Source organism: Anarrhichthys ocellatus, unplaced genomic scaffold (genome assembly GCF_004355925.1).
Source record: "Anarrhichthys ocellatus isolate YVR2014 unplaced genomic scaffold, GSC_Weel_1.0 scaffold1457, whole genome shotgun sequence".
In the NCBI taxonomy this organism is placed as follows: domain Eukaryota; kingdom Metazoa; phylum Chordata; class Actinopteri; order Perciformes; family Anarhichadidae; genus Anarrhichthys; species Anarrhichthys ocellatus.
The window spans coordinates 1-11,160 of record NW_022281431.1 but is presented as its reverse complement, the minus strand read 5'-3'; the positions used below and the strand labels follow the sequence as shown (position 1 = coordinate 11,160).

At 39.3% G+C, this 11,160-nt stretch overlaps 1 protein-coding gene across 1 annotated transcript; it reads left to right on the top strand.

Annotated features, from left to right (window-relative positions):
- Window positions 1–2,601: 2,601 nt before the first annotated feature.
- Window positions 2,602–10,006, top strand: LOC116377613 (solute carrier family 22 member 4-like). Its single transcript, XM_031839283.1, has 10 exons — window positions 2,602–3,400; window positions 3,489–3,592; window positions 5,341–5,495; window positions 5,640–5,811; window positions 5,940–6,066; window positions 6,369–6,457; window positions 6,655–6,869; window positions 8,435–8,617; window positions 8,766–8,901; window positions 9,564–10,006. The coding sequence occupies exons 1-10, from the start codon at window positions 3,011–3,013 to the stop codon at window positions 9,670–9,672; spliced, it is 1,680 nt and encodes a 559-aa protein (XP_031695143.1). The 5' UTR covers window positions 2,602–3,010; the 3' UTR covers window positions 9,673–10,006.
- Window positions 10,007–11,160: the final 1,154 nt, after the last annotated feature.

Sequence of the window (11,160 nt, the reverse complement as noted above, 5' to 3'; positions counted from 1 at the left end):
TATGTATGTATGTATGTATGTATGTATGTATGTATGTATGTATGTATGTATGTATGTATGTATGTATGTATGTATGTATATAAAAAGTCATTCGTGCATTCATCTTTTCATGACTCGGCTACTGTAACACAGCTCAGCTTCTCACTGGTTTTAACAGACGACATCACATCACCGCAATCCTGGCTTCTGTCCACTGGCTCCCTGTTCGTTTTAGAATTGATTTTCTGATTTTACTGATCACTTTTAAAGCACGTATGGGCCTGGCCCCAAAATATATGGAGGAAATGTTCAGCCCCTATGAGCCAGCTTGCAGCCTTAGATCCTCAGGCTGTTCCAAAGTCGAGGCTATACGTACATACATGTGTATATGTGTACATAAGGCTTAATTACTTAAATAAGTGTGATAGTAACATTTATGCTATCTACCGTCAGTCACACAAAATGAAACCAATGAGTGGCATCATGTTTTGAAGCTGCAGCTCATCCAGACAGCTTTATCAGAGAGCAATCATCAAAACAGATAAATACCTGTTGAAAACGACCAACATTATGGGGTGGAGGGAGAGAGAGTGGGCAGACACTACCAGTCACTTGGGATGATTTCCACATTCCCTACTAAGTGTCTGATGTACTCTGTACCCTTTTATCTCAAAATTATCTTCGTTCCAAGGTCTGAATCATATTCTTTGTTTCAACACTAAGACTGGAAACGAGAAACAGTTTGCTACTTAATTGTCTTTTCCTGTAATGTCTTTAAATATTTCTCTCATATTTCATCTACTTTTTGAAGTGTCTTTGAGTTTCTTGAAAAGCGCTTCCTCATTAAAATGTGTTTTTATTATGAGTAGCATGAAAATTACCACTGTTGTATTATTGTGATTACATTTATACAACCCACAATCGGCTATTGGTGTCAAAGGTTAAGAGTAGTTAGTGAGGAGGTAGCAGGCGGTTAATGGCAATATAAAACAGACAACGAACAAGAGGTCCTTGAGCATGCAGTCAACACCGGCAACCTAAAAATATCATGCAGTTTGCTGCAGCAGAATGACAGATTAGCCGTTGGCAGACACTGAGATGCACAGTCACTCACGCAATCAATCACATGATCCCTCCTTGGTGCTGATAAAAAAAAGCGACAAAAAAGTGCAATTAAACAAACATTTAAATACATATGAATACACATACAAACAACAATACTGTACAGATATGGTGCGTTCATTTAAAAACAATTCTCGATTGGAAATTAAGTTTTTTAGTTTGGATTTGAAAGAGCAAAGTGTCGGAGCAAGGCTAAGATCAGCAGGCAAACTGTTTCATCCTTTGGTTGCATAAATAAAACAACAAAAAAGATATCAACAGCAGCCTTTCAAAGGACGTCATGACCACAGGCGTCAGCGTGACGGGCCTGCAGTCATTTAATCCTTCTCAAAGTTAAGTTTCTTGGGGATGATTGTGGAGCTTTTGAAGCTGGACAACTATTCATCCTGCAATATAAATAGTGTAAAGGTTAGATGCATATCTCCACCTGACGACCTGAGGTCATTCCCCTGTATTGGTGAGCTTTTGCCTGGGCTATAGTGCTCTTGAGCAAAATGCTTTTTTGTGCCTGGAGAACATCCGCTCTTGGTTTACAGTAAAACTGCAGTTGTGACTGTCATGCGATTATCATAACTTGGTTAGAATAAATAATTTAAACTTATTATGCACTTATGAGGAACCTGATTAACTGACTATAACATTAAACCCTACAGTGGCATGTGAGCACATTCAGTTATTGGTTTACATCTGAGAACCAGCTCTCTTTTATGATTTAATGCGAGTAGATTATTTAATCTGTGATGAGTCGTTTCTGAAAGCCATTTGGTATCTTTCACTGATCAAAGATCAGGACCTGGAGATTAAAACATGTGCATCACTTTAGCTCAGTTGAAACGTTCATGATAATCCTCCTGAAAGGTAATTCATTCATTCAGGTACTGATTGAAGTGATTAATAGTCTCACTCTGTGGCCTAAACAGGAGGAACGCCTACTGTTACACATTAAACAGAACACCTAAATCTGTAGTAAATTCAGGAAATTAATATCAATATACACAATAACAAGGTTTGGGGCAAGCAATCCCAAACTTGTGAATGGCAGTGTATGTATATATATAATTAGAAATTAGAATATTATTATTATAATATTATTAGAATTAGAAATATTCACTTTTATTGAGAATGATTTCAACTTAATGCTAATTTTCTTGTGTTGTTTTACAGCACAATGTTGCCACAATTAACACGCAATGAACATATTCATACAACAGACTAAAACTGTGTTACTGTGAAAATAAGTGTGTTTTTAACAAACCATTTTAGCAGTTTATTACAGTTAGATCAACATATTTATTTTACAATCTAAAGCCTGCGTGCAGGATTGCTACAATGCCTGCTGAACCTTTACATAAAAGCATGCTTGCCTCTGCAGTGTGGCTTTAAAATAGTCAGTCCTAATGCTACTTAGCAACATTTAGAGTACAGGCACGTGCACTTCTTTGGGGGTATTTATAAGTGTGGAATGTTGTTTGGAGAAAACACCTCTTTGACCGGAGCGGTGCTCTGGCTGGGAGGATAGATTGGTCACACTGAAGCTTTTGATCATTTTTACTTTCATTCAAATCAAATCAGTGAGTGAGAGGACTGTTATTCACCAATCCCAGATAAACAGTCTGCTCATAAACAGAGACGGTGGAGCCGGCAGTCCGAAGGCACTCTAAGAAGGAAAAAGTTATCCCCTTGAAAAGAAGGTTTAATACTCTCTCAGGACGGAAACTGAAGTTTTTTATTTGTGCCTCCCGTCCCACAGAGGGACCAGCTCACTCTGCTCCAAAGAGAGCTCAAACACACTAAGCTCAAGACCTCTAGAGGGACACCACCACGGCTCAAACTCTGAAGAATTTCAGAGTTTTCTTTTTCTCCCTCAAAAACAGGGAGGTTTTTTTGTTTTGTTTTTCTCTCATAAAGAATGGGAGACTATGATGAAGACACTGCATTCCTCGGTCAGAACGGTCCTTATTTCTGGAACACATTCTTCCTCCTGAACACAGTTTTTGTCTCAACTGGATTCAACGGTCTTTACATCGTCTTTGTCGGGGCGACTCCGAAGCACCACTGTCTCATTCCAGACGTCAACCTGACCGAGGAGTGGACGAAAGCCATCGTTCCGATCACGACAGTGGACGGCGAGGAGGTGCAGAGCCAGTGCAGCAGATACAGGCTCGACGTGGTGAGGAATCTCTCCGCTCAAGGACTTGTTCCCGGAAGAGATGTGAACCTCACTGACCTGGAGCAGGAGAGGTGTTTAGATGGATGGCACTACAGCAAAGACATCTACCGATCCAACATAGTCACCGAGGTCAGTATGATTGAGCATGTTTTTCAGTTTGCCTTGTCTTTTTCCTTTTTTGGTTTTAAATATGTTTGTAATTCCCGTCTTTTCACAGTGGGACCTGGTTTGTGACGACAAGTGGAAAGTTCCCTTTGCGTCGTCGACTCTCTTTGTGGGATACCTCTTTGGGTCCCTAATCTCAGGACATCTTTCTGACAGGTAATTCATCCATATTTATCAGTAAAAGTTCCCAAAACATGTTCCTCTCGTCGTCCAATATGAACCTTGAATGTATTTTATGTATAGTAAGACTGTTTTTGTCCTTTACTAGGTGAGCTAACTTATCTAACAGGTTTTCAATTAAGGCAGTGAGGATGTGTAGTGATTGCTGCTGGAGAGTAGATGATATCATTATAATAACAACAGCTCCATCTGCTGTTGAAGTTGATCTCTAATGTGGTGTTATGCGTACTCAGACAGGAGAACTTGCCAGAGTCGACTGAACTACATCCATTACAGGAAGAGCTTTAAATGATAAGACTACAGCACCATGTCCTTAGTGCAGATATCATTATAATGATATATAATAGGGGCTGGACCAGTTAAACCATATCATAATAACCTTACAACGCCACCAAATTTTTCTGAAAACATTTACACAATTAATGAACAATCCATTTACAAAACAGAGGATGAACAAGACTAAAACAGACAATTCATTTATCTTCTCAAGTTGTGACGAGTCTGATAGTGGCGCCGAATATCGTCTTCCTTGATCACTCTAAACTGGTCCGATTTTCTTGGCTGTACATAAACATCCAGCATCGGGCCGGCTACTCTCATTAGGACAGCACAACCCCCAGCAGACAAATAGGATAGAATAGTATTTTATTGAAAAATTCTCTGCTAATTCCACTCTTTGCATAGTCACCCTGTGGTCCAGATTGAACCCTTAGACCCTTAATTATGTGTTACACTCCTGCCTTAGTGGTGCTATAACTGCTCTTTGTTAAGTTTATTAGATTAAATTTAGAATTGAAATGCTCTTAAATACGTAGAATATTTGATCTTAGTTGTGGTAAGCATTCCGCCCTGACAGACATTAGTGTTGTGTGTCTTTGATTGTAGAAAGGAGCTCAGGACACAGCAGTGTGCAGCACTTGAGTTTAACGATTTAGCCCTTTTGCAGCTGTGAAAACTGTCCGCCCGATGGTTGAGGAGGAGGGGGTGAGGGCCTCTGAGGTTTCAGAGCTTTTTGATCATTGTGTGACATTGATGGGTGAATTTTAACACTTGGATGTCACAAGCAGTTCAGGAGAAGACGTTATTATATCGGACACGTTTACAGCAGTCCTCATGTTGTGTCATTTCTGTCTAAAAGCTCATTAAAACTTTCCTTACATTTCCTTTTTGAGGTCAAGCAACAACCCAGTTTGAAGTGTTGAACTCGTGATGGCCGTCTGGCCATCTGCAAGGACTTGCTTTAGAGAGAACGGCCCCACACAATAAAACTTTAAATTATAAAACTGAATAAAACTGCCAAGCTTTCATGTAATTCATCCTTTTCTGCCCCGAACAAAGTCCTCTGCAAAAACCAATTGAACTGTCTTGGATTGCTGTAAGTCCCAGCTGTTCCTGAACATAAGTCATGTGGCTTGTTATCAGCATTTTGTCTGGCTGTTGCATAAACCAAGTTGCAAAAAATGCATTTAACTAACTTAGTTGCATTGCATTTGATGCAACTAAGTTGCACGCAGCTTCAAGTTCCTTGAAAGGAGGTGCACCAAAAAGGCATCAAGGCAAGGTGGCCAGTGAACAACATTCCTCGTGTTGTATGTATGCTCAGCTGTATTGTCCTCAATGGAGGGATTTTAGTGTAAAAAGGGACAAAAGCCATCACAAATGTCCTCATAGTTTGTAAATGCACCGTGTTTGTGAATTACTGTCAATGACTTGTTTCCATCCAGGTATGGGAGGAAGAAGGTTGTGTTCATCTCTCTCGCAGCCCAGTGCCTCTCAGTCCTGCTTCAGTCCTTCTCTCACTCATGGAGGATGTTCTGCATCATGTTCCTCTTTGTTGGAGCCTCCCAGATATCCCTCTATATTTCTGCCTTTGTACTCGGTATGCATTGCAAACTTCTCCTGTGTTTGATCTCATAGCCAGAAATCATTGTTGCCTGCATGAATGGATACTTTGACATAATGGTTCATCTCTTCTAAATCTCATGCCCATCACCAAACCGTAATGATTTTTTATCTCGGGCAGGAACGGAGGTTTTGAGTAAAACTATGCGAGTGCTCTTCACAACTCTCGGGGCCTTCCTTTTCTATTGCATTGGGTACATGACTCTGCCCTGGATCGCATACGGCATCCGAGAATGGAGGACTCTGCTTGCCGTTCTGTCCATGACTTCTGTGGTCTACATCCCACTGTGGTGGTACGTCACTTGTAATTCTCATTGATAAAGTCGTATTTTGTGCCCCAAAATCAGCATCCCTGATTCAACAGCAAGATGTGATATTATATTTAATAAACATTCATACTAAATGTGTATTGATTGTGCAGGTTCATCCCAGAGTCTCCTCGGTGGCTCATCACTCAGGGAAGAATAGATGAGGCGGAGGCCATCGTCAGGGAAGCTTCGAGGAAAAATAAGGTCGAAGCACCACCTGTAATCTTCAAAGAATCCGAGGTGAGCTTCACATATTTGCACCCTGGAGGAATAACCAATGTGTCCTGAACATGGTGTATTGCAGATGTAGGGGTTTAGGAGGTTTCTTGGATATCTTTTGTACGAGTACAAATGACTGCATACAATTGAGTTTTGATGTTTTTGCATACATTAGGTAGGTCATTAATGTATGGTGTGGATTTAAAAAAGGTATAAAACCTTGTTTGTTTTTTTACCCTGAAACCATTCGTCAATCTGCTCGTAACATGTTCTGTGTTTCTGGAAAATGTAACCACATGAAGTCTCTTTGGTTTCAACTACAGGGAATCTCTCCAAGCAGGACATACAGCATGCTTGATGTCCTGAAATCCAAGAACATCAGATGCATCACACTGATGTGTCTTGTTTTGTGGTGAGTGGTTGTTTTTTTCTTCATCATTATGATGTAAAATGACGTAAAAAAAGTTAACATTTGATGTTGTTGTGAGGTATTTTTACCAAAACAAGGTGACACTGCAACAAGAAACGGGTAGAAGAAAAGTGCATCATAAACCTGCATCGTAATGACATTTACTTGATAATACAAACAGCTTTTTTTTCTTTTTTCAGGATGGCAATAAACATCGGGTACTTTGGATTATCCCTGAACACCTCCAACCTGAGTGGCGACCCCTTCATGAACTGTTTTTTATCAGCGACTTCTGAGGTCCCCGCCTACATTGTTTCTACTTGTCTGCTGAGGAGATGTCCAAGAAAAGCTCTTCTGTCATCGTTCCTCGTCATTGGAGGAGGAGTTCTTCTTCTAATCCAGTTCATCCCTAATAGTAAGATCCTGTTTAAGGTTAAAATGAAATGACAGTGTTCTCACACACCCTTTCCCACAGTGTGTTATCACACAGTGATCATAGATTATACTGCATACTAAAACATTTATGGACACAAAACACCAAAGCCAAAGGTGATGAGAAACACATGGCAGCATGACATTTAAGACAAGATAAGAGTTCAGATAAGTTACAAAGGCCATGCAGTTTTAAAAAAATATTTGCTTACGTTTCCTTTGAGATTTTTGCTGCCACCCCTTTGTTATTTATTTGTTTGTTTGATAGGGACAGAGCACGTAGTATAGATAGATATAATCAGTATAAAAATACCGACGTTTAATTTTGGTAATCAGTAAGAGACAGGATTTAGTGAACCAGTCCTGAACATGAGTCATCAGATGTAAGAATTGAGCTGGCTTCTTGAATGTAAAAATTACTGCATCATCTGCATACATTTGAATATTGATAATTTGGCATTCATTAGGTAGGTCATTAATGTATATGTATATATATATATATATATACAGTGTGATTCTTTTTAGAGATATGTGGTTCTCACAGGACAGAGACGATCTTATAGAATACGATGCCAGAGATTAAAGCAGCCAACTGGATATAAAGGAGTTAACATTAGTGTAGCTTTGCATAAGGTGCCTGGAGAGAGAAAAAGATGTAATAGAGGGTGCAAATGTGCAAGCTAAATAGTCAGAAAATTGATTGCAGGTGGTTTTACGACACGTGTTAATTGTTGTCTTTCCCAGAGGAGTAGACTCATGAGGAATATATAAGTTGTGTACCCTTTCTGAGTAGAGTATTACTGTGTTACTCATTTTTCTCTTGAGGCAAGCAAAGAAAGTTCAAAAATGTACTTTTCCTGTTCTCGTGGTTTTCCCACGACAACACGTGGCAACGATTGGATACATAACATCAGTGTTTCATCAGATGGTACTTGTGAAGCTACATGTTACAAACCCAGTGCGACGTGAGCTTAGCAACTCAACCTTTCCACCATCACCCAAACAACCCCCCACATTGTAATAATTGTAATAACCTACTTAAATATTAATTTCTTTTATAGCAATACTGGAGTGTAATAATTAGACTCCTGTGTGATTTTTATTGTCTTGTAACATTCTTTGTTATCTTTGTCAAGATGATAAAGACGCCATACTCCAGATAATGTCTGTGTCTTATGAATTACTTTGTCAGACACGGGTTCAAGAAGATTCACATGGTCACTTTAATTCCAGCTCTTCTTTTGTTAAAGTGTTAAAATTTGAATATAATTATTCAGGCACTCTTAGGCAGAGCAAGTCATATAAAACATATATATATATATAGATATATATATATATATAACTTTACTTTTTGCTCTGTTTAAGAGAACCTGGAAGATTTATTTTCTGTCATCATTTTTATTTCATCTTCAAAGAAGAGGTATTCAATATAATTGAATACAACTTTATTAATCCACAAAGACAATTTTCTTTAGGGCATATACACAGCACACATTTGGGGAATCCATTGATAGCTCAATCTAAATATCTTCTCCTTCTCCTCCTCAGCCCTTCAGTATGTTGCTCTGGCATTGGAAATGACCGGAAAGTTTGGCTTCACCATGGCCTTCAGCATCGTCTACATCTACACCGCCGAGCTTTACCCCACCGTACTCAGGAACGTCGGCATGGGAATGTGCTCCTCGGCTGCACGCATTGGCAGCATCACAGCTCCTTATGTCATCTATCTAGGTGTGTAGCTGTTGAGTACAGTATCTACAGAAATAGTAGATAAAAACAAGTGCGCATTAGGATAATATCTGTGACATGTAAATTTCTATCTACATTCAAGTAAATGTAAACTTTCTAACGTAGAATTTTGCTCCTTTGTTATTTGTAGGCACTTATAATAAGGTTCTGCCTTATATTCTCATGGGAAGTCTCACAATTGCCTCCTCTGTGGTGAACTTCTTCCTCCCGGAGACCCTCAACAGAGATCTTCCAGAAACAATGGAGCAGATGCAAGAATATCAAGGGTAGGTGCATTTCACTCAGGCGGCAACCTCAGATTCTGCTGAGTGAAGCTGATGCTTCATGTCTTAGGACTTGCATTCTCTCTACTGACCACCAGGGGGCGACTCCTCTGGTTGTATAGAAGTCTATGAGAAAATGACTCTACTTCTCTCTTGATTTATTACCTCAGTAAACATTATAAACATGAGTTTATGGTCTCAATCTCTAGTTTCAAGTCTTCTTCAATACAGCATGATGTTCATTTAGTACATTATGGTCCATTTAGAGTCAAACAGACCATAAAGCAGGGGATGCTTTAGGGCAGGGCTTACTGTGATCATCACGTTTTTTAGGTCACCTTTTCTGAATGGTTTTACAACATACTTGAAGACTTACCCCCGATAGCGTACAAGTTACAGCGGTTTTCCTAGAAAGAGCTTTACAGGGAACAAAATCTGTCAATATTGGTTGACTTACTCATGTAATGATGCATATTTCTTCTATGTTGCTTGCTCTGTAGAAGGCTATGGCTCAGGGAATTCAAAACTTAAACATACTTCTAGTTGTAATAGCTAAAAATAAAAACGTATTCAGCACAATGAAGGAAACGATATGTTGACTGCAATTTCTGTATCTTGTGTAGCTGTGTAGCTATCTCTTAGCATGATGTTTCTTTCATTTGCAGGTTGTGCAATGGTCCCAAAAAGAGGAACTACGTAGTAAAAGATGAAGGAAGGAGGAACCAACCCATTCAATGTGAAGCCAAGTCTGATGTGCACACTCTTCCTCTGTAGCTTTTTTCAATGGCCTTCAAAGAAAGAAAAAAAACATTTCTCTTGAAAGTAATAATCTGAACATGAAATCCAAAACATGCACAGTGGGATCCAAAAGTCATCTTGCAAAGACTGTTGTCTTTATCCTTTTTTTTTAAAAACTCTTTATTTTTCTACTCAGTAGATGATTATTCAAGAACGTTTTTTTTAGAAATGTGGCAAAGAATATTTTTTAGATCTTAAAATGTGTGTATGAAATTGAAATTCGTGCACACAATACATGTGATTAAAATATGAACACATGAACCCTCCCAACACACAGTTGTTTTCATCTTTTAACAATAAAAAAATAAATCCTGAATGAATATGTTCCTCAATGTGTTATCGCTGAAAAACTCAAACAGGCAGGCAGTGAAGTGGTCTGAAACGAGAGCAGAGACGAGTAAAGAAGTAAAACAGGAAAGACTAAACAAGAGTAACATAACCTTGGAGGCAGGGCGGCATGTATCAGCACCCTCACCCATGCAGCTGATACCAAACCAAACACACGCTCCTTAAGGTTTTTTTTCTCAAAGCAATACATAACTGTGTAACCTCCCAGCCGGTTTATAAAACATTAACTCAGCTTTATTGCTCATATGCATGCCATAGAGCGGTAGAGCACAATCTCTCTTGTGCCTGTCTTTACTTTATTGCTTTCCTTCTTTTCTTTTGTAAATATGAAGGATTTGGGAGAGGTAATGGACAGCTCAGAAATCAGACTATGAGAGCATCACGTCTTTTCTTGGATCCTGGGGACCCTTTCAGCGAAGGATTTTTTTTGCACTGGCCATCAGCATTATCCCGAATGGGTTTTTTGGTGCCTATATAGTATTTGTAGCTGCGACGCCACCTCACGAGTGCTATATCCCTGAAAACAACAGTATCAGTGACATGTGGAGGAATGTGACGATCCCTTTGGAAACGGTCAACGGCATCGCAAAGCGCAGCTCGTGCGCGAGGCTGAACCTGGAGATTGTCGGGCAATACTCTGAAAATAAAACCACACCAAACGTGGACGTGAATGTGAGTGAAATTCCTCTGGAGAGCTGTCGGGACGGTTGGACGTACAGCAAGGAAATCTACCAGTCAACCATTATCACCGAGGTGAGCAATAAGTCATCAATTAACTTGCCTTTGATGTTGTTGTTTCATGGTTTCCACAAAGACATTGCACAGCATTTAGTCGTCTTTTGGTGTCTAGTTTTCAGGGAGCCAAAAGTTAAAGTAATAAACTTGAAAAAGAATCACCAAGTCAGCATTCTTTTGTTTTTTATTAATGCGCTCGATCGTTTATTGTCCAGTAATACTGAGTAAGAGAGTTTATTAAAATAGTGAAGATAAGTCAAATCCAAGCTCAGGGATTTAATAAGCTGTTTCTAAACTCAAGTTTAGTTATTATGGTGGAATTTAATCGGTTAGCTAAAGTTAGAAAGATATTGACAGATTCGGACTTCCCGGTTCAATAAA